The sequence below is a fragment of the Bubalus bubalis genome, chromosome 9 (genome assembly GCF_019923935.1).
Source record: "Bubalus bubalis isolate 160015118507 breed Murrah chromosome 9, NDDB_SH_1, whole genome shotgun sequence".
Taxonomy (NCBI): domain Eukaryota; kingdom Metazoa; phylum Chordata; class Mammalia; order Artiodactyla; family Bovidae; genus Bubalus; species Bubalus bubalis.
In genome coordinates this window covers 27410637-27432519 of record NC_059165.1, presented here as the reverse complement: position 1 = coordinate 27432519, position 21883 = coordinate 27410637, and the positions used below count along the sequence as shown (strand labels likewise).

Here is a 21883-nt window from a genome sequence, read left to right as displayed (position 1 = left end):
TTTCCTTCCTTAAGTATAAGTTTTATGTGATTGCATTTCTAAAAATCTAGAGTTGCCCTTCTGATCTGGAATGGTTTTTATTCTGTGCAAATTGTGTATGAAACTAGCTAAAGCTTTTTTCATGCTCAACTCTAAGAGAAAAAAGGCAAACACCCTCAACAAGACATTTCTTAGTCTATTTCAACACACACAGTTTGTTCTTTTAGGAATTATGCCAAGTTTTGAAAGAAACAGTGATTCTAAATCATAGTCCTTGTTCTCCAATTGCTTGCAACATAAGTGACCAAAGATGTGCAGAATTAAAGTCTGTGGTTGCTATTCCTTCCTTTGAAAAGTGGTTTCTATGTCTCTTCCCTTTAAATCTAGATGGGCTTTTGATGTGTTTGTAAACAGTAGAATGCAGAAGAAGTGATGCTTTTGCTTTATCAGAGGATAAAAACCAGAGACATCACTTTGCTGACAAAAGTCCACATAGTCAAAGCTATGGTTTTTCTAGTAGTCATGTATGGATGTGAGAGCTGGACCATAAAGAAGGTTGAACACCAAAGAATTGACGCTTTCAAACTGCGGTGCTAGAGAAGACTCTTGAGAATCCCTTGGACAGCAAGGAGATCAAACCACTCAATCCTAAAGGAAACCAACCCTGAACACTCATTGGAAGGACTGATGCTGAAGCTGAAACTCTGATACTTTCATGCAAAGAGCCAACTCACTGGAAAAGATCCTGATGCTGGGAAAGATTGAGGGCAGGAAGAAAAGGAGCAACAGAGGATTAGATGGTTGGATGGCATCATTGACTCAATGGACATGAGTTTAAGCCAACTCCAAGAAATAGTGAAGAACAGGAAGCCTGGCGTGCTGCAGTCCGTGGGGTCGCAAAGAGTTGGACATGACTGAGCAACTGAACAAGAAGTCAGCAGTGACACCTCATGCTTACAGCCCTAAACTTTCATGGAAGAAGCCTGACTATCCTAGGCTGCCAGGCTACAAGGAAGCCAGGCCACTAAAGAGTCTCCAGGAACCAGTCCTAGTCTTTCAGGGCTCCCAGCCAAGCACCCGATATGGGTGAATGAGCTTTAAGAGGACTCCAACTCCCAGCCATTGTGTCAGCCCAGTTTTCCAGTACCCCCCAGTTAAGGCCCGGACACCATGGCACAACAACAAACTATCCTCACTGTGCTCTTTCCATATTTCTGATTCACAGAAAGTATGAGCATAATAAAATTATCATTGTTTTGTACCACTAAGTTTAGGGTGGTTTGTTACACCGCAGTGGTTACAGGAACAAAGACCTACTTGATTTAAGATGTGCTGCCGTAGAACAGGAGATAATTAATTCCTCTGCCTAGGAAGGTTTCCCAGAAGCAAGGACAGCTGAACTTGGCTTTTAGTGAAGAGTATGGGCCTACCAAGTAAAGAAGGTAGGAGAAAGAGTTCTCAAACTGAGGGAACAGTATGGAAAAGTATGGCAATGAAGACTGAATGATGCATTTGGTGGATGACAAGAAGTTGGTTGTGGAAGTGCACTGGCTAGTTAGAGCCAAAAAGGCAGACATGAAGCTAGACATTTTGTAATAATTTTTTTTGCTATGCCAAGGGAGTTTCAACTAAAGCCTTGCTGGAGTACAAAGTAATAATCAGACTTGTGTTGTAGGAAGGTAGTTCATTCATAGCAGTTGGAAGATGGGTGAAAGAGAAAACAATAAAAGGCAAGGAGAAAAGTCAGTAATTATATAGTTCAGATTGTAGATGATCAAAGCCGAGATACATACATACATAGTTTTCTTGTAAGAGCAAAATAAGATCAGTTAGGTAACAATGGTTATTTAAATTGCTAATCAGTCATTTACTGAATATGTCTGTTCAAGCCTTAATAATTAAATGCTACAGCCAGTCATACATTTTGGCAAATCAAACCAATGCTTTTACAAAACACTGATCTCATTACATTTGTTAATGATACTTCTGAATGCTATGTAAAAGCTTCATCCACTATGAATTTTGAATAATTATGATTATTTTTACATTTTTAAAGAGACTCTGATTGCAGTGGGACATTTTAAGAAATAAGACCAAATTGTACCAGTTAAAACACTACTGGAACCATATGTTGCATTTATGCTACTTCCTCAAAATAAACATTAGTTCACTAAAAAAAAAATTCTTGAAAAAAATTGGTAATTTATGTAATCATAAAGATATCACAGTGAGAAAGTGTATAGTACTTAGTAAAGATAGTTATATAAACATAACACACAACTGTAGTCAACAGCTTTCTGTGTGGACTGGATTGCAGTTTAGTTGTGACTTTTGAGCTTTTCTTGAAATTGTGATACTATACATGTAATAAACTCTTTAAGGGCAAAAAATTCAGATAGGTCATTCTGAGCACATAGACTGAATCCTCCATGGCTTGTTCTGCCTTATCTCACAGTGACTTGTCACCGGTTGTGATGTATAGTGAGTTGTTTTAAAAACATTCTATACAATAGTTTTACTTTACACTTTGGTTGTATTTTTAAAGTCAACTGTAAAGTTTAATCTTTTTAATTCAAAATCAGAATCCTCAGAATTTTGTAGATTGCTTCCATCTGCCTTCTTGCAGTTTCTGGCACATTTCCTTAAGACAGACAGAACATCTCCCAGAATTTGAGCAGAGACCCTCTACATTTGCCAGTAATACCACATTATGTGTATCCTTTGTGAAGAAATGTTTTTTGTTTGTTCTTTTTTCTGTATCATTTATATGATACTCATTTTATCTAAAAGTTATATGAAGTTGATGATTGTCCAAGATAGTTTGTCTCCTTTAAAACGTCTGGCTGCCACATGATCCTTGGTCACCCATTCCATGAAAAGCCCAGAAAAATATTGAGGAACGATTTGGGGCAGACTGCTACTCAATAGATGAGAAGAGAAGGAGATAGGTAGGTCACGGCACAGGATGGCACTCATGACAGGTTTGCTGCTTTGTGAGCCAAGGAGTTAATTAGAGTGGGTAATCTTGAGAATACTAAGAATCGAGTCCACTACCAAGTACAGAAATAATGGGCAAATCTAATTAAAATAGAAACCAAATTCTCTTACTGTAAAACAAAAGACCACAGAACTTCAAGAGAGAAAGAGAAGGCAAGGGAGGAGAAGGAGAAACCTCACAAAGCAGAGTATTTATTTGGCAGGAAACTGCATTCATTCTTATTTATTTATAGGCAAAAAAAAAAAAACTACCAGTGTAAAAATTAAAGGATCTCCCTGAAGAAAAAAAGCAAGTGCTTTTTAAGTGTTAGAAAAGAGGTTATTAGGGTAATTAAGGATCAAAACTAGGTTCTGAAGAGGACAGAATGAGTCCATACAGCAGTACATAACCAGTTTTTTAAGTCCCATTGTTTATTGGCCCCAAATAAATATGAGCAGTTGTTAGGTTTGATTTGAGTCTGGTGTACAAAGGTCACTGAAAGTGCCAGGTTTGGACAGATTATAATAATTTGCAGGCCCAGTGCAAAATGAAAACGCAGAGCCCCTTTGTTCAGAATTATTAAGAATTTCAAGATAGTGACAACAGAACATGAAAGCAGAGATGAAGCCCCTCTAAGCTTGTGGCCTTGTGTGACTGACAGCATAGTCATACACCCATGAAGGTGGCATTGTCTGTGGTTCTTTAACAACCTTACTCATTAGAGCTGTCAGTGAAACAGCTGTTATCCCCTAGACAAAGGCTATTGTTAGTGTAGATTCAGGGGAGCTCAGCACTCAAGGTTACCTCTGCCTTGGAGCATTTGTTTGTTCCCTTTGTATCCCAAGCATCTCTCACAGTCTCTGACCCATGGTACTGCTACTGCTGCTAAGTCACTTCAGTCGTGTCCGACTCTGTGTGACCCCACAGACGGCAGCCCACCAGGCTCCCCCGTCCCTGGGATTCTCCAGGCAAGAACACTGGAGTGGGTTGCCATTTCCTTCTCCAGTGCATGAAAGTGAGAAGTGAAAGTGAAGTCGCTCAGTCGTGTCCGACTCTTCGCAACCCCATGGACTGCAGCCTACCAGGCTCCTCCGCCCATGGGCTTTTCCAGCAAGAGTACTGGAGTGGGGTGCCATTGCCTTCTCTGCTGACCCATGGTAAGCACGCAGTAAATAGTGGATAGAGTAGATGATGGATTATGTGACTGCCAGCCTCTCTCAATGATTCCGGTTCAGTTCATCTCTAGATAAGAAGCCCCAGTGTGGGTTCTTTTGCATTTCAGTTCATATTGCACAGACCATGCAGATGCCTCCTCCAGTCAGCTTGGAGGTTTCTTTTAGCCCTGGGCCTTGGGAGTCCTGCACTTACTCAGGTCTGTTTCTCTTCTAAGTGATCCTGAAACGTTTAAACTCATAGATTAGAATAATATTTGAGCCATAACCAAGTTAAGACTAGACTAATGCTTCCTCCTCCATACCCCCAGTAAAAAGATGTCTACCTCTTAACTCCTGGAAACTGACACTATGTTACAGCACATGATAAAAGAAAATTAAGGTTGCAGATAGATTAAAGTCACTAACTAGCTGACCCTAAAAGTGGCTAAATTATTCTGGATTAACCAGATAGGTCCAGTGTATCACAAAGGCTGTTAAAGAGAGGGGCAGAAGAGTCAGAGGAAGAAATGAAACCAAGGAAGCAGGGTCAGAGTGAGATGCTAGGAGAAGGTGCCCATCTGCCATTGCTGGCTTTGAGGATGGAGAAAGGGAGTAGCCTCTGGAAAACTCTCCGTTGGGGCTTCCAGAGAGGAACACAGCTCTGCCAACACCTTCATTTTAGCCCAGTGAGACATGGGTCAGATTGCTGACCTCCAGAACTGTAAGATAATGAATTTGTGTTGTTTTAAGCTGCTGTGTTATGGTAATTAGTTACAGCAGCAGCAGGAAACCAACAGCTGGTTCCACATTGCGGCAAAACGATCACTCCTGGTCCCTGGTTCGTTAGGAGTCGCTAACCTCCGTGGCAGGGCATTATTTTCTGCGCATGTGTTTTCCACTTCTCTTGGTAGCCTGAAGTAGAGTTCTGTGTGTGTGTGTGTGTTTTCTGTGTTTTTAATTTCTTTCATTGGACCACTATAATACATTTTTGGGGCTGTTCCAGAAACACTAGTTTTTTGGGATATTAGTAGTTGAGAGAGAGTGAAAAAAGAGGTTTCGGCTGCCAAATTCATTTGTAAAACTGAGGATAACCAATCTACGTTTCTTTTTCGTAAAACATTAAAAATATAATCTGTGTATAAATACTTTTTTAAAATCTTGATAGTTTAAGAGAATATCCAGCAAAAATTATCCATCCTTCAGCTCAAGCTCCTCTCTCCAGAGTCAGCCATTTCTAGTTTCTTGTGAATCCTTCCAGAGATATTCTGATATTATATATATATATATATATATAAATGCACATACACAACACATATAAATATGTGTGTGTGTGTACACACACACTCTAGTTTTCTACATACACTCTCCTGTACCTTGCTTTCATTTTACTTAATAATTAAACAAGTTTATGGAAGAACTTCAATAGCTTTAAATGTATAATATGCACATGAAACACTTACAGGACTTAATGGAGAAAAATAAATATTTTCCAAACATTTTGGACCACAGATTTCATTTTTTTAGAGTGAAATCTTTTTCATTTAGAGTACTTTTTGAGACACACTGAATAACACCAAGCTGCCTTCCTCTGAAATAGAAATAAGAACTAATGACTCGCGTACACAGATATAACAAGAAGGGAATGGATTTGGGAGTAAGGGAAACCTAGACGAATGTCCTCATCCCATTGTTGGCGTGCCTGCCTGCTCACATGCTTGTTTACTGGCTGTGTGGCTTTGAGCAGGTTGCTTAACTTACTGAGCCTTCTTGATAATACTGTTTACCTCATTTGGTTATTTGTTTGTTAATTAAAACATGAACTCATTGGAACATGTATGAGCTCGGGTGTGTAAAGCAGAGTCATTCTACTTGAGAAGCTTCTAGTCTAGTGAGGGAAACTTCACTTGTAGCACACCAAGTAGCAAAAAACAGTGGCCTATCTTAAAACTAAAGTTGTGGAAAATCATTTTCTATTAATATGACAATTTTCTACTTTTATAGGCACAGATCACTAGAAGCAAATGTCACCTATACCACTTCAAAACTTGTAAGGAATACAGGAAGTTTAACATAAGATTTTTCAAGTATTAATTTTTTTAAAGTATGTATGGACTTCAATATTGCTCATCTAATGAATTATCAGAGTAATATTATTTATCTAAATAAAGTATGAAGGACAAAATCCTTCAATTTATCATGAAATTCTTGCATAAATTCTGGCATGGTTGTGGATTATGGACGTATTTATCTTAATGTCTTGTGACTTTAGATGTTGAGTTGGATAGAACTAGATAATCTTATTTTTGGACTCATAATATGAATATTTTACAGAGAAATTATATAATCATTCTTTCCCAGTATCTATAAGGCATACAAGTGCATTTTAGCATTGGTAGTTTACTCTTCATAATTCTCTTTTCTGTGTTTTATTCAAAATTACTCATGTCAAAGCATATTTCTATTTTCATATTGTTCTTGATAAACAGCAAAGGAATATTCATTAGAAAAAAATGTTTAGGAATTTAATTGAAAATAGCTAATGCAGTTTATTTTATTTGCCATTTTGGTTGCCAAAGCTTCAGCTTATTTTCATTTTCTCAGACCAGTGAAATGCTGTCTTGGCTTGTTGAATTCCAGACAATGTTCAACACTTGTTTTACAGAATCCTGATGACTTCAGTCTGTTAATTTATTTGGGAGACACTTTTGATTTTTATAAGGTCAACTAGAAATGTGTAGCTATTTTCCCATTTATTTGAGGTTCAAATATTTTTTAAAATACTAATATTTAACTTGAAAATACAGTGGTAACTTTGGTGATGTCAAATCTTTAAGCCCATTATTTATAACTTTTGCATTTAAAAGATGTTTCTCTGAGTTTGTTCCATAAAGGCAACTCTCTTAAGGCCGGTATGATAGCTGCCTAGTTATTTGATAGTAGCAAGTACCTAATACTTGGACTTGCCTGTTTTTTGTCATCATTTTGATGATGGTTTGATTTGTTACATTCTGAAAAACAACCCATTAAGTACTTGACTTTTATTATTGCCAGGTAATGTATGTCCCAGCCAGTGCTCAGTTCTGTTTGTCTCCATTGCGTTGCCCTTACCTCATCTCTCATCTTCATCCCTGCTGCACATCTGACCTTTACCCAGTCCCAGAGGAGAGTCAGAGATGAGATGGCTGGGTGTCAGGCAAGTTGGTAGTAAAGGAAAGCTCTCTCTCTCTCGCTTTCTGTTTATAGATAGATAGATATAGATATAATTTTCATCATAATGCGAGAGAAAGAGCTACTTCAGATGCTCTACATTGGTGGCCAGGCAGACATTGACCATTGGCCATTTTGCTAGATTTTTGGTGTGATGGCTGCAGTCTGAGAGTTTAAGACTATCTTTCCTCTCCAAAGAAAACATTGTCTGTTCTTCTTGTCTAAAATGAATCACAAGCATAGCAACATCCTTCCAGGTTATTCTTTTCAACTCCAGATAATTCTTAGTGGGCGAAATAATTTACCTAAAGTGTGTTTACAGATTCAGCAGTCAAAGTTGTATAGAAACCCAGCATTTTGGGTGGGAAATGGGAGTAGCACAAGCCGTGGGCATACAAAATACACTATGTTCTTGGCTTCTGCAACAACTCTTTTCCCTAATTCTCCCCATAACTTTTGAATCATTCTATTTCAGTCTTTTATTCATCTCTCTTGCCATCTGCCTCTGCAATTTTCACATTTCCTGAGATTCTATAAGGCTTTCCACATTCACTCAGTGCTAAAGAACCCATGTGTCAGTGCAGGAGACATGAATTTGATCCCTGGGTTGGGAGGTCCCCTGGAAGAAGGAACTGGCAACCCACTCCAGTATTCTTGCCTGGGAAATCCCAGGGACAGAGGAGCCTGACACGCTACAGTCCGAGGGGTCTCAAAGAGTCGGACATGACTGAGCACGCACACATGCACAGGATTCTATACCAAACTTTTTGTCTCTGGTAGACTATCTCTGGGAGTCTCTTCAACTCATTTGAAGATCTCTTCAACTCATTTGTCTTTAGCGTCCAGTGATATGACAGCGACTGCTATCTCTGTACATGTAGTCCAGGAATCTGCCCTGAGCTCTACATTTATAAGCTTATATATTATAAGCATTTACCTGCTCAGCATCTGTCTCTGTTTGGGTATCGTGTGGCCACTTCAGGCTGACTCATGATAACTGAAAGGGAGTCCTTTATGCATAGCACTCAACTTCCCCTCCTGTGTCACCATCTTCACAACAGCCAAAATCACGAGACTCTGAAATCTGAGAGCTTGTAATGAGAGAACAAATAAGATCCCAAACGATTACGTGTATACACAGATACATGCATACCAGTGTTCAAAGAGTAACATTATATAGTTTTGTGTGTTTTTGACTTTAAGTAGATAGAACCATATTGTATTATTTTGTGCCTTGCTTTTTTGCTCAACATCTCACGTTTGAGCTTCATGCATGTGTGTATGCCATTGTGTGAAAATTCTATAATTTACTTGCTTATGTTTTCTGTAGAGAGACATTTGGGTAGTTTTCAGTTTTTCACTATTATAAACAATGCACATTTACTATCTCCTGACACACATATGCAAATATTTGCCAGAGTATGTAACTAGAAGCAGAATTCCTGGTTATAAGTACATAAATCTTCATATACCTGGACAGTTATTGCCAAATTGTTATCTAAAGTGGTTTCAAATGTTTACACTCCAGCCAGTAGTAATTCATTCTTGTCATTTCATGTTCTCTGTGATCTTTGCTATTGTTGGACATTTTTGTTTTTGCTAATGTAGTGTAAAATACTTTGTCCTGTTTTTTATTTGCTTGGTTGAAACTTGCTTGGTTTCTAATGAAGTTCAGATAATTATCATATGCTTATTTGGCCCCACTGTTCCCTCTTCTTGGAAGTTTCTGTAGTCTTTGGCATATGCTTTTAAATTATGTTGGGGTTTTCTTAAATTGTTTGTACCTTTGGATAATAATCCTTTGTTAGTAGCATATGTTGTAGTATTTCCTCTCAATTTGTGATTTCTTCCATCTCCTTAAGATGTTTGTACTTATTTCTTATGTACTTATTATCTTCTAATGTAATTGAATTTATCTATCTTTATCTTCATGGTTTCACTTTCTGCCTTAAAAAAAAGAACATCTCTATCCTAAGATCCTAAACATATTTTCCTTTATTTTCTTCTAAATGCTTTAAAATTTTGCCTTTTCTCATTTAATTGTTTAATTCACCTGTAATTGAATTGTATGTGTATCATGTACAGTTTGTTCTTCTTGTTTAGTTAGTAAGTCATGTCTGACTCTTTTGCAACACCGTGACTATAGCCCACCAAGCTCTTCTGTCCATGGGATTTCTCAGCAAGAATACTGAAGTGGGTTGCCATTTCCTTCTCCAGTTAACCCACATACAAATTGACTTTTGGTTTTTGACTTTAAAACCATTGTTCCTGTCATAGTCAAAGGAGAATAATTTTTCAAGTGTCATAATGCCATCATTATACATCAGGATTCTATACCAAACTTTTTGTCTCTGGTAGACTATCTCTGGGAGTCTCTTCAACTCATTTGTCTTTAGCATCCTGTGATATGAAAGTGACTGCTATCTCTGTACATGTAGTCCAGGAATCTCCCCTGAGCTCTACATTTATAAGCTTATATATTATAAGCATTTACCTACTCAGCATGAACCTCTCAGTCTGCTCAAACTGGCTCATTAACATTTTTTCAGAAATATTGTTTTCAGAGTATGTTATAAAATGCAAGTAGTTTACTCTAAACAATACTAATGGTTCTCATTTGATAAGAAAAGACTGATATTACAGCCATGCTGATATCAATGTTAAACTTGACTGAGAAAATTTCTTTATTAAATGAGCCAATAACTAGAAATATCATTTTAAAAGTTGTTGATAATCCAACTCCCAGAAATTTACCAGAGAAAGTCAATTATTCATTCTAACATTTTAGGGAAGCTTTCCCAGGATGAATAAATCTTGTGCCAGTCTAACTTTTGATCTACACTATTAATTAGATGGTGGTAATGCAGTTTGATTCAAGCTCTAGTGTGTGTGTGTTTGTGTGTGTTTTAATGCAGTGTGAAATCAAGTTATAAAACAGAACTCTGAAACTATATTATTGAAGCTATGCTGCTGCTGCAGCTAAGTCGCTTCAGTTGTGTCCAACTCTGTGCAACCCCATAGACGGCAGCCCACCAGGCTCCACCATCCCTGGGGTTCTCCAGGCAAGAACACTGGAGTGAGTTGCCATTTCCTTCTCCAATAAGTGAAAATTGAAAGTGAAGTCGCTCAGTCGTGTCCGACTCTTAGCGACCCCATGGACTGCAGCCTACCAGGCTCCTCCGTCCATGGGATTTTCCAGGCAAGGGTACTGGAGTGGGGTGCCATTGCCTTCTTCATACTGAGGCTATAGCCATTTTTTAATAAGGCTGTCATGTTCTGGAGAAGCTTCATTTATTCACTTTATTTGAAAAGTCCTTATACTTTAGCCTTTGTGCAATGATGATTTCTCATTCTGTCATTAACCTTTCCTTTTTAATTCATAGTTTTCATTTATTCCACAGGTATTTGTTGAGAGCTTGTATTTTTCAGAGTAGTCTATTTGAACATAACTATCTCAGAATTTAGGGAATAAAGGAACTCCAAGATCTTTTATATTAACCCTAACTTCTACAACTTAAAATAAGACACTGAAATCCAGCAATGTGCCATCACCTGCCAAAACCTTAATGTGATAAAGCATAAATAAAGATCTCCCAACCTTGGATTCCGAATTCTTCCTGTTGAACCATGTTGTCCATAAAAACTAAAAATATACTTGAATCCTAAGTCTTAATTTAATGTTTATAACACTCCTAAAGGAATTTTGTGAACAAATTATATTACAATCCTTGCCTTAAAGCTACTTATAAAATGTTGAGGATGAAAAAACATATTTGAAAAAAAAATGGAGAAAGTAAAAAGTTTAACTGAAAGCTTCCTGAGGGGCAGAAATTATGTGTTCAGTTCAGTCACTCAGTCATGTCCGACTCTTTGCGACCCCATGATTCACAGCACGCCAGGCCTCCCTGTCCATCACCAACTCCCGGAGTTCACTCAGACTCACGTCCATCAAGTCAGTGATGCCATCCAGCTATCTCATCCTCTATGGTCCCCTTCTCCTCCTGCCCCCAATCCCTCCCAGCATCAGAGTCTTTTTCAGTGAGTCAACTCTTCACATCCAAAGTACTGGAGTTTCAACTTTAGCATCATTCCTTCCAAAGAAATCCCAGGGCTGATCTCCTTCAGAATGCACTGGTTGGATCTCCTTGCAGTGCAAGGGACTCTCAAGAGTCTTCTCCAACACCACAGTTCAAAAGCATCAATTCTTCAGCGCTCAGCCTACTTCACAGTCCAACTCTCACATCCATACATGACCACAGGAAAAATCATAGCCTTGACTAGACGAACCTTTGTTGGCAAAGTAATGTCTCTGCTTTTGAATATGCTATCTAGGTTGGTCATAACTTTCCTTCCAAGGAGTAAGCATCTTTTCATTTCATGGCTGCAGTCACCATCTGCAGTGATTTTGGAGCCCAGAACAATAAAGTCTGACACTGTTTCCACTGTTTCCCCATCTATTTCCCATGAAGTGATGGGACCAGATGCCATGATCTTTGTTTTCTGAATGTTGAGCTTTAAGCCAACTTTTCACTCTCCTCTTTCACTTTCATCAAGAGACTTTTTAGTTCCTCTTCACTTTCTGCCATAAGGGTGGTGTCATCTGCATATCCGAGGTTATTGAGATTTCTTCTGGCAATCTTGATTGGCTTGTGCTTCTTCCAGTCCAGCGTTTCTCATGATGTACTCTGCATATAAGTTAAATAAACAGGGTGACAATATACAGCCTTGATGTACTCCTTTTCCTATTTGGAACCAGTCTGTTGTTCCATGTTCACTTCTAACTGTTGCTTCCTGACCTGCATACAAATTTCTCAAGAGGCAGATCAGGTGGTCTGGTATTCCCATCTCTTTCAGAATTTTCCACAGTTTATTGTGATCCACACAGTCCAAGGCTTTGGCATAGTCAATAAAGCAGAAATAGATGTTTTTCTGGAATTCTCTTGCTTTTTCCATGATCCAGTGGCTGTTGGCAATTTGATCTCTGGTTCCTCTGCCTTTTCTAAAACCAGCTTGAACATCAGGAAGTTCACGGTTCACATATTGCTGAAGCCTGGCTTGGAGAATTTTGAGCATTACTTTACTAGGGTGTGAGATGAGTGCAATTGTGCGGTACTTTGAGCATTCTTTGGCATTGCCTTTCTTTGGGATTGGAATGAAAACTGACCTTTTCCAGTCCTGTGGCCACTGCTTAGTTTTCCAGATTTGCTGGCATATTGAGTGCAGCACTTTCACAGCATCAAGTATAACCTTTATCAAATTTGATATATTTCCCTAACACAGTGAGCTGATCATAGTACATACTTAAGTATTGATTAAATGAAAACTATGTATTGAAATATTGGATGCAGACATTAGGTACTTTAAATGATCAGAGAAAATAAAAACTAACCTCAATTTGGAAAGTAAAAACAAAAAAAGAAAAGACGTCTTCAGGGAAGATTTAGAACTTAAAGTGGGTCATAACTAATGGTTGCAATTTAATTAGAAATAGAGGAACGCCCATTTTAAAAATACTTGTTTAGCTCACTTTCTATTAAGATTTTAGGTACAGGTTCTCTGAGTTATTTGCTTTCAGATTTCACCTCTTAGCTTGAGTGCTTGGAATAAGCATGTTCATGAAAAAATAATATGATAAATATGCTAAGATATGGGTATAAGGATTTTAATTGTTGTATTATTTATAAGAGCATTAAGAAATAGAACCAACCCAAACAGTCATCAGTGGATTAATTGTTAGTACAAACAATTTAAAATTAATGGTGAGTAAAGCGGAGGTGATGGAATTCCAGCTGAGCTATTCAAATCTTAAAAGATGATGCTGTTAATGTGCTGCACTTAATATGCCAGCAAATATGGAAAACTCAGCAGTGGCCACACAACTGGAAAAGGTCAGTTTTCATTCCAATCCCAAGGAAAGGCAATGCCAAAGAATGTTTAAACTATCACACAATTGCACTCATCTCACGCCCTAGCAAAGTAAAGCTCAAAATTCTCCAAGTGAGGCTCCAACAGTATGTGAACCAAGAACTTCCAGATGTTCAAGCTGGATTTAGAAAAGGCAGAGGAACCAGAGATCAAATTGCCAACATCCATTGGGTCATCAAAAAGCAAGAGAGTTCCAGAAAAACATCTACTTCTGCTTCATTGACTACACCAAAGCTTTTGCCTGTGTGGATCACAACAAACTGTGGAACATTCTTAAAGGGATGGGGATACCAGACCACCTCACCTGCCTCCTGAGAAACCTATATGCAGGTCAAGAATAGTTAGAACCGGACATGGAACAGTGGACTGGTTCCAAATTGGGAAAGGAGTACGTCAAGGCTGTATATTGTCACCATGCTTATTTAACTTATATGCAGAGTACATCATGCAGACTGCCTGGCTGAATGAAGCACAAGTTGGAATTAAGATTGCCGGGAGAAATATCAATAACTTCAGATATGCAGATGACACCACCCTTATGGCAGAAAGTGAAGAAGAACTCAAGAGCCTCTTGATGAACATGGAAAAGGAGAGTGAAAAAGTTGGCTTAAAACTCAGCATTCAGAAAACGAAGATCATGCTATCCAGTCCCATCACTTCATGGCAAATAGATGGGGAAACAATGGAAACAGTGAGAGACTTTATTTTCTTGGTCTCTAAAATCACTGCAGATGGTGATTGTAGGCACGAAATTAAAAGGTGCTTGTTCCTTAGAAGAAAAGATATGACAAGCCCAGACAGCATATTAAAAAGCAGAGCCATTACTTTGCCAACAAAGGTCCATATAGTCAAAGCTATGGTTTTTCCAGTATTCATGTATAGATGTGAGAGTTAGACCATAAAGAAGTCTGAAAGCCAAACAATTGATGTTTTTGAGCTGTGGTGTTGGAGAAGGCTCTTGAGAGTCCGTTGGACTGCAAGGAGATCCAAGAAGTCAATCCTAAAGGAAATCAGTCCTAAATATTCATTGGAAGGACTGATGCTGACGCTCCAATCTTTTGGCCATCTGTTGAGAAAGTAACTCATTAGAAAAGACCCTGATGCTGGGAAAGATTGAAAGCAGGAGGAGAAGCAGATGACAGAGGACAAGATGGCTGGATGGCATCACTGACTCGATGGACATGAGTTTGAGCAAGCTCCAGGAGATGGTGAAAGACAGGGAAATATGATGTGCTGCAGTCCATGAAGTTGCAAAGAGCCAGACATGACCGAGCAACTCAACAGCAACAACAGCAACATTAGATCTATATTTTTCAACATGCAGAAATATTGATAATATATTTTAGAGTAAAAACGTTAAGCTGCAAAATTATATATATGATCTCGTATTTGTAAAGAAAAGCATGAAAACACAAATAATGCAAAGCAGGATGGTGGACATTTTAATTTTCTTTTTCATGCTTTTCAGAATTTTTATAAAGTCTTTCAATAAACATATGTTACTTATAAAAATGTTTAAACTTTTTATCTGGGTGTGGGAGAGTTCTAAATTTATTCTCTTCACTTACCACAGATATGAAATCTGTGGAACAGTGATCTCCATTCATGGAACAGCTTTCACTAAGCACCTACTATGTACTAGACACTAAGAACAGAAGAGTCAAAATCTATTTCCTGGGCTCCTTATGGCTAGAAGGAGATGGAAATCTGAAATGGAGAAACAGGGATCAGTTCCCTTCGAACTTGTCACTTCAGAGCGATCCCTTTGTCCTATGCTGCTTTTTTTTTTTTAAACTAAATTGATGGCTGTCTATGTTGTGCTTGTACAGTGTCTAGACTATGAATAAAATTACAGAGGTTTTTCCATGTATGACTTTTTAATTGAAATAATTCAACTCTCTCTTTTGCTAGAAGAAAAAGTAATTCTAAGACATTTAGGGCTAGACAAAAATGTGTAATGTGTTTTGAGTTGACATTGAGAACTTATACATGTAATAATTATGCTTTTGTTCTGTACTGTATAATTTTCTCCTTCTATAGAATATATTTTCAGAAATTTAATTACATGTTACAGTAATTATGTTAATATTTGTTGTTAATTTTAATACTGATTCTCCCAGAGGGTAGTACTTGTCATCTTGAGAATGTACTAATGCCTAGCACTTCAGCATTCCTGTGAGGGTTATGTTGTCTGAACTTGGCTTGCTCAGGATAAGACAGAGCTGTCCCAGATGTAATGGCAGCCAGCCGTGATTAATTGTATGCAGTCAGGAGGCCAAGGAGGACCCTGTAGAGGATTCATCTTTAGCAATCTGTACAACTAAGTATGAGTACAGGCTTTTGGAAATGCTCATCTAAACATATTCAACATTTGGGGATTTTTAGTTGATTATTCTTTTAAATTAAAGAAGCTATTAGCAGGAGCACTTTTATAGTTTATGTTATATCAAGGGCTAAAAGTAATAGTTTCCAAATGTTTTGTAGGAATTTATAAGCATTTTCATTTATAATATCTCATTTAATCTTTAGACCACCTCTGAGGCAGGTATTATTATCTCAGTTTTACAGGTGAGAGAACAGAGGTCCAGTTAAGTTAAATGACTTGCCTGAAGTCACCTAGCTAATAAGAAATAGACCTGGATTCCAACCTAAGAGTTCTGACTTCAAATCCTGTTCTTTTTTAGCTATACCAAACTTTGTGGTTGGAAATATGGGTATTTATTTGCATATTACTGGGTTGATTCTAACAAGGTTCATAACAAGGGCATAAATATACATTCCTAAGCTCTTCTTTTGATTAAGCTGTTAGCTTCCAGTTCACCACTTTTAAGGCTAATTATGAGTTAGTGATCATGCCTTTTACCCTAGGACTCAGAATATTTATGTAAATATAGAGGTTAGTCCATTGATACAGTAACTGCAGTACTGAAACTGAAGAAATTCACTCACTAAATGAAGATATGTAGATTCAGTAAATGAATGTGGACCAACTGCATTTCATCAACAGCTGTTAATACAACAAGGCATTATACACACATATACAATTGAATGACCCCTAAAAGAAATTTATGTGATCAGAACTTCCTGCTGTTGAGCTTCAAATGCATGTTCATAGTTTGAATTTAAAGGAGCTGAAGGAAAATGTAAATTGTTTTGAAGTTATTAAAGAAATGGATTGAGAAACCTTCTGTATCTTGACGTAAAAATACAGCATAGAGGATATCTTATTTCTTGACCTTAATTATGAATATTGTTGTAAGGTCTTTGAATTTTCATTAGCTCAGAAAAGAGGCAGATTAATTCCAAAGCAGTTAAAGAAATTAAATTCCTTTCATTTATCTTTATGTTAATGCAACAGTTTAGAAGCAGGGTTTAACGTTTATTTCACTTATGTGTCTCTTAAAATTTTCTTTTATTCTATATGTAGGTTTTCAAAATAAAATTATTTTGATTTTTTTCTTTTTACTCTAGGCTTGATCCTCCACTACCTGAGATGCCGAAAAAGGATCATGACCCAGCTGAAAACATGTCCTTAGAAACTCTAAGAAACAGTAGTCCAGGAGACCTCTTTGATGAGATTTAATTGTCTCAAAAAGTACTTTGATATTCACAAGACTGTGTTTTCTATCCCATTCTTTAAACTGCAAAAACAAAATTTCAGCTCAGCAGTGGCCCTTAGTGCAACTTACAATTTAATTACATACAAGTGAGCTGAAACCATTGTGCAAAATGGATTACACGTGTATATGAAAATATGATTTGATGACAGTGGCACATTATTCTAATGTGTTCATTCAGCATGCCTGTAATTACATAAAATCTCAGACCTTTTTATTGCAAAGGTCACATGTACCTTATTCATTTCACACATATTATATGTAGGAGCTGTCTATCCTGTCTAGGAAGATTTTGAAAATAGGACAAATAGAATGTCTACAAATTCTTTTTCAAATAATCATATTCTAAACACTGATGTTTGAGTATTTTAATTTGTGGAATGATGTGCAAAGTCTAGTTTTAGTTTTTACACAATCTGAAAATCTGGTGATAAAACTTTTGATTGAAGATTTTGTATTCTCAATAAAATGTTATCTTGCTTAACTTTTTCCTTTACTATAGTATCAGGTCTTTATAGAGTGTATATTAATGTAAATGTAACATCGTTTTGTATCAAAGCATGGTTTTCAGAGATCTCAAGATCTCAGAACCATTGTACTGTTGGTCCCTCTGCCTAGAATGTTGATCTTTGTACATTTGGTTTCTTTTCATCTTTCAGATCTAGAATCAAATGTCTCCTGCTCCAAGGTGCTTGCTCTGAAATATACTTTAAAAAAGATGTGCATATTCCCAGTCACTGTATCCCATGGGGATGTTTTTTTCACTCTGTATCACTTGGCTTCCCTGGTGGCTCAGAGGGTAAAGAATCCGCCTGCAATGCGGGAGACTTGGGTTCGATCCCTGGGTTGGGAAGATTCCCTGGAGAAGGGAATGGCTACCCACCCCAGCATTATGGCCTGGAGAATTCCATGGACTGTAGTCCATGGGGTCACAAAGAGTTGGACACGACTGAGTGACTTTCAGTTTCTTTTTATGTATCACTGTCTGGAATTACTATTTTTTTTCTTGCATCTTATCTCTCTCGTCTCCTTCCTTCTATTTGTCTGTCTTTCTCTCACTAACCTACCACTGACCCCACCCCCCAACCCCCAGTCTGTCTGCCTATGGAAAGTAAGCCCCACCACAGCAGAGGCATGACCATCTGCTTTCTCTCTCCACCTGCCAGTACCTAGAACAGGGCTGGATTCCTAGAGGCTTAATAAGTGTTTACTGAAGAAGTAAAAGCATGTCCGTTACAGTGTAGGCACTCAGATGATCTAGTTGCCATAAGTTTCTAGATCACTGTGAACACAAACTCATTAAAAGACTGAAATCTAGCTGGATGATTTGATACAAAGAAAAAAATTTTCAGAAAACATAACTATCTTCTCTGATTAATTAAAAATATGCATATATATACACAAAAACTTGACTACAGAAAGATAATGAGAAAGAAATGATAGATTATTGTTTATATCAGAAATGGGATTTTCTTAAGAGTTCTATGGTGACCCAATGGCTTAGTCTCTATGCTCCCAATGCAGGGGCTGAGGTCCAATCCCCGGTCAGGAAACTAGATCTCACATGTCACAACTAAGGGTTCATATGCCACAACTAAACATCCTGCATGCCACAGCTAAGATGCAGCACAGCCAAGTAAATCTACTAATGAATAGAAATAGTTTTTAAAAAGAAATAAGATTTTATTGTCCATGGAACCACAAAATATTTTAAATAGAAATTTTCCTGCATTTTCATTTCTATACTGGTTTCCATTTAAGAGGGAGATTTTTTAATTAAGTGTAAATATAAATGTGTGAAATATAAAATTCTACTCGGTCACATAAAAAATTCAATAATGAATTTGTGTAATCCAGGATTTACCTTGGATCTTTCCAAGGGGATTTGGTACATAAAGTACCAGAATCTCAAAATAGTACTATCACATCTGAATAGACCACAAATGACTGACCAAAATTAGTATACATCAGTGTATGTGTATATATGTATGTACATACATGTGTGTTTTATATATATGTATATTTTTTTAAGAGAAAGAAGAAACAGAATTTTGGCTGTTAACTAGCAGTGAGAAAGGAAAATGTTTCCTAAGTAATGGTAACTATACAATCTATAGTTCAGTATAGTAGACTCTCAAACAACATGGGGTTGAACTATGCAGGTCCACTTATAAGGGGATTTTTTTCAATAGTATATAATATAGTACTACACAATCTGCAGTTGGTTGAGTCTTCAGATGCAGAATTGCAGATTTGGAGGATCTGAAGATATTGAGGAACGACAGATATGAAGGGCTGACTATAAATTATACTTGACTGTCTAGAGGGTTAGCACCCCTCTCCCCACATTGTTCAAGGTTCAACTGTATTTTACTTTTTCAGGGTTGTGGATCCCTTCAGCCATTGCTGTGTGTCAGATTGATTCAGCTGGTTAGAATAGAGCATAATAAGCCCATAATCATGGTTTCCTCTTTTCTACTTATTGCTATTTTATAGTTCTTGTTCTCTGTAAACAGACATCTGTAGGTTTGGTTGAGAGGCCCAGATTCTGTAATTCCATGCTATGATTTTTTTCCCACATTTTTCCTTGTCTATACTCTAAAATAGATTTTTGTACAAGACACTGCAATGGAAGGCAAAACAATTGAGTTATAATGCAGCCTGGCTTTTTTGATCTTGGTGCCCTCACTTCTAAAAACAAGGTGATTACATTTCTGAAGGGTGTTTTTTGGCTTAAGGTTTATAATTATTGGCCCTGGCATCAGATGGTATGGGTCAGGCCTCATTAGGGAAATTCATGGAAGAAAAAAATCCCATCTCAGGAAGAGATGTCTTCATTATGTGGTTTTTAAAAGGTCAGGAAACTACTTAAAATGTGTTCTTAGTGGCACATAACTCAAATTTATAAAATTCTAGGTCCCATGTTTTAGAGCCAAGCAACTCTTTATTGGGTAAGTTTGATTCAACAATGTTTATAAAGGATTAGTTATGTACAAAATACAGAACTGGGCCATGTGTGGAAGTGAAGGATAAATCCATCATTTACCAGGTATTTGTTAAGCATTCGTGTTGACCTCCACTCTGGGCACTAGATGAGGCAATGAATAATACTAGCACTCTGTTGCTATAGAGTTTATATCCTAGCAAGTGAAATTTGGGGTCTGGTCTCAAAAACTGGAGTATATGAGATTGGGGCTTGAAACTACTATGTAACGAACCATAATATCAAGGAGTATTAAAATAAGTGACTTAAAGAGAAAAATTTAAAAATTAAAGTTTTAGATGAGAATCCATAGAAGATAAAAGATACAACTGGGAGATTAAGAGAAATTGGTAGGAGTTGGGGAGAGCTAAGGATGTAGCTATCTTCAGATCAGAAGAGAGTATAGAAGGTGCTGGGGCATCAGCTAAGAGGTTAATTTCCAGGTTTACAATTGTGAATCCTCAGAATGAAGAAGACAGGTTAGAAGATATTCCAGGGGGACTGTTGGCCCAGGGTGTTTAGGAGCAAGAATCTCAGTTGTATAATAAAGGTATGGCGAGCATTGAGCCCCACAGGTCTAACTGGCACTTTCTTGGGAAGGTATGGGCTGCCAGAAAACTTCAGGTCATGGAGACCTTGCTGGGCATCTGAGGATGGGAAAGGAAGGCCAGTCTGGAGGCCTCTCAGCAGATATTTAAAAGGAGCAGCCAACCTGTATCCTTTCATGTCTCTCCCATTCTCTTACTATTATTTATACAGAATCCATTTTAAATAAAGCGAGATTAAATAGCTGACATCCAAGTCCATGAAAGGCCTCATGAATTTATCTATAAATCAGGAAATTTAAAAAAATAGGTTGTTAACACATTTTGTAAGGGAGTATATAGTAACAAAAGAACTATTCATGTATCCTTGTGTAGCTGTTGTCTGAATTAAAACTTGCCACTGCTAATCTGACAGTTTCTAGGTAAATGCTTCTTAGGAGGGCAGATTTCATTTGCAAGTGTTCAGGGCACAAGCATGAAATGATTGTCTCCATTTTAATAACTGGAAAAGGATGCCTTGGAAAATACATGACAGCATGCATTTTGTGGCTAACTGACCATCCAGCCATCTCTTCTCCTGTCTCCCAGTTCTCTTTCTTACCTACTCAGCCTAAAATGCTCTCCAGCCTCCCTTCTAATTTTCTCCATTTCAAATATCCACGTCGTCTCATTTACCAACGATTATCCTTCCTTCTAATTTTCCTCTCCTCTGTATATGTGTGTATGTGTGTTTAGTCACTCAGTTATGTCCGACTCTTTGTGACCCCATGGACTGTAGCCTGCCAGGCTCCTCTTCTCCGTGGGGATTCTCCAGGCAAGAATACTGGAGTGTGTTGCCATGACCTCCCTCCAGTGGATCTTCCCAACCCAGGGATCAAACTGGTATCTCCTGCACTGCAGATGGATTCTTTACCAGCTGAGCAACCAAGGAAGCCCTTCCTCTCCTCTACTTGAATAAAACTCAATATGAATTTTATTCATATGTTGTTTTTTCTTCTCTTTTTTGGAGGTCCTTCATCCTAAACTATCATCTCACAATCTCACTGATAATTGTATGTCCTGAGTGAGGGTCTCTTTGTCCCTTAAGGCTTTGGGATCTATAGAAAAAGAGAGAGAGGGAGATTGGGGCCTATTTCCATCTTGATAGTATCAGTAGATGTTCCTGTTAAGGGCAGGAACAATTTTGGTGGCTACTGTTACAGTAAATGGAATGTAGGTTAGTCCTGAGCTGCTCACTTTTTAAAAATTTATTTTTTATTAAAGTATAGTTGATTTACAATGTTGTATTAGTTTCTGTTGTATAGTAAAGTGATTCAGTTATACATATACACATATAACATGTATAATGGTGGGGATGGTTTAGTCACTAAGTTGTGTCCAACTCTTGCGACCCCATGGAATGTAGCCTCACAGGCTCCTCTGTCCATGGATTCTTCAGGCCAAGAATACTGAAGTGGGTTGCCACTTCCTTCTCCAACATACGTGTGTGTGTGTGT

At 37.7% G+C, this 21883-nt stretch overlaps 1 protein-coding gene across 1 annotated transcript in view; it reads left to right on the top strand.

Annotated features, from left to right (window-relative positions):
- The window catches only part of XRCC4 (X-ray repair cross complementing 4), a 304283-nt gene extending 286931 nt beyond the window's left edge, over positions 1-17352 (top strand). Inside the window, exon 8 of the mRNA XM_025292255.2 lies at positions 16714-17352. Within this exon, the coding sequence (XP_025148040.1) occupies positions 16714-16825 (112 nt within the window). The 3' untranslated portion in view covers positions 16826-17352. The remainder of the gene's footprint in view (positions 1-16713) is intronic.
- The last annotated feature ends 4531 nt before the right edge of the window (positions 17353-21883 follow it).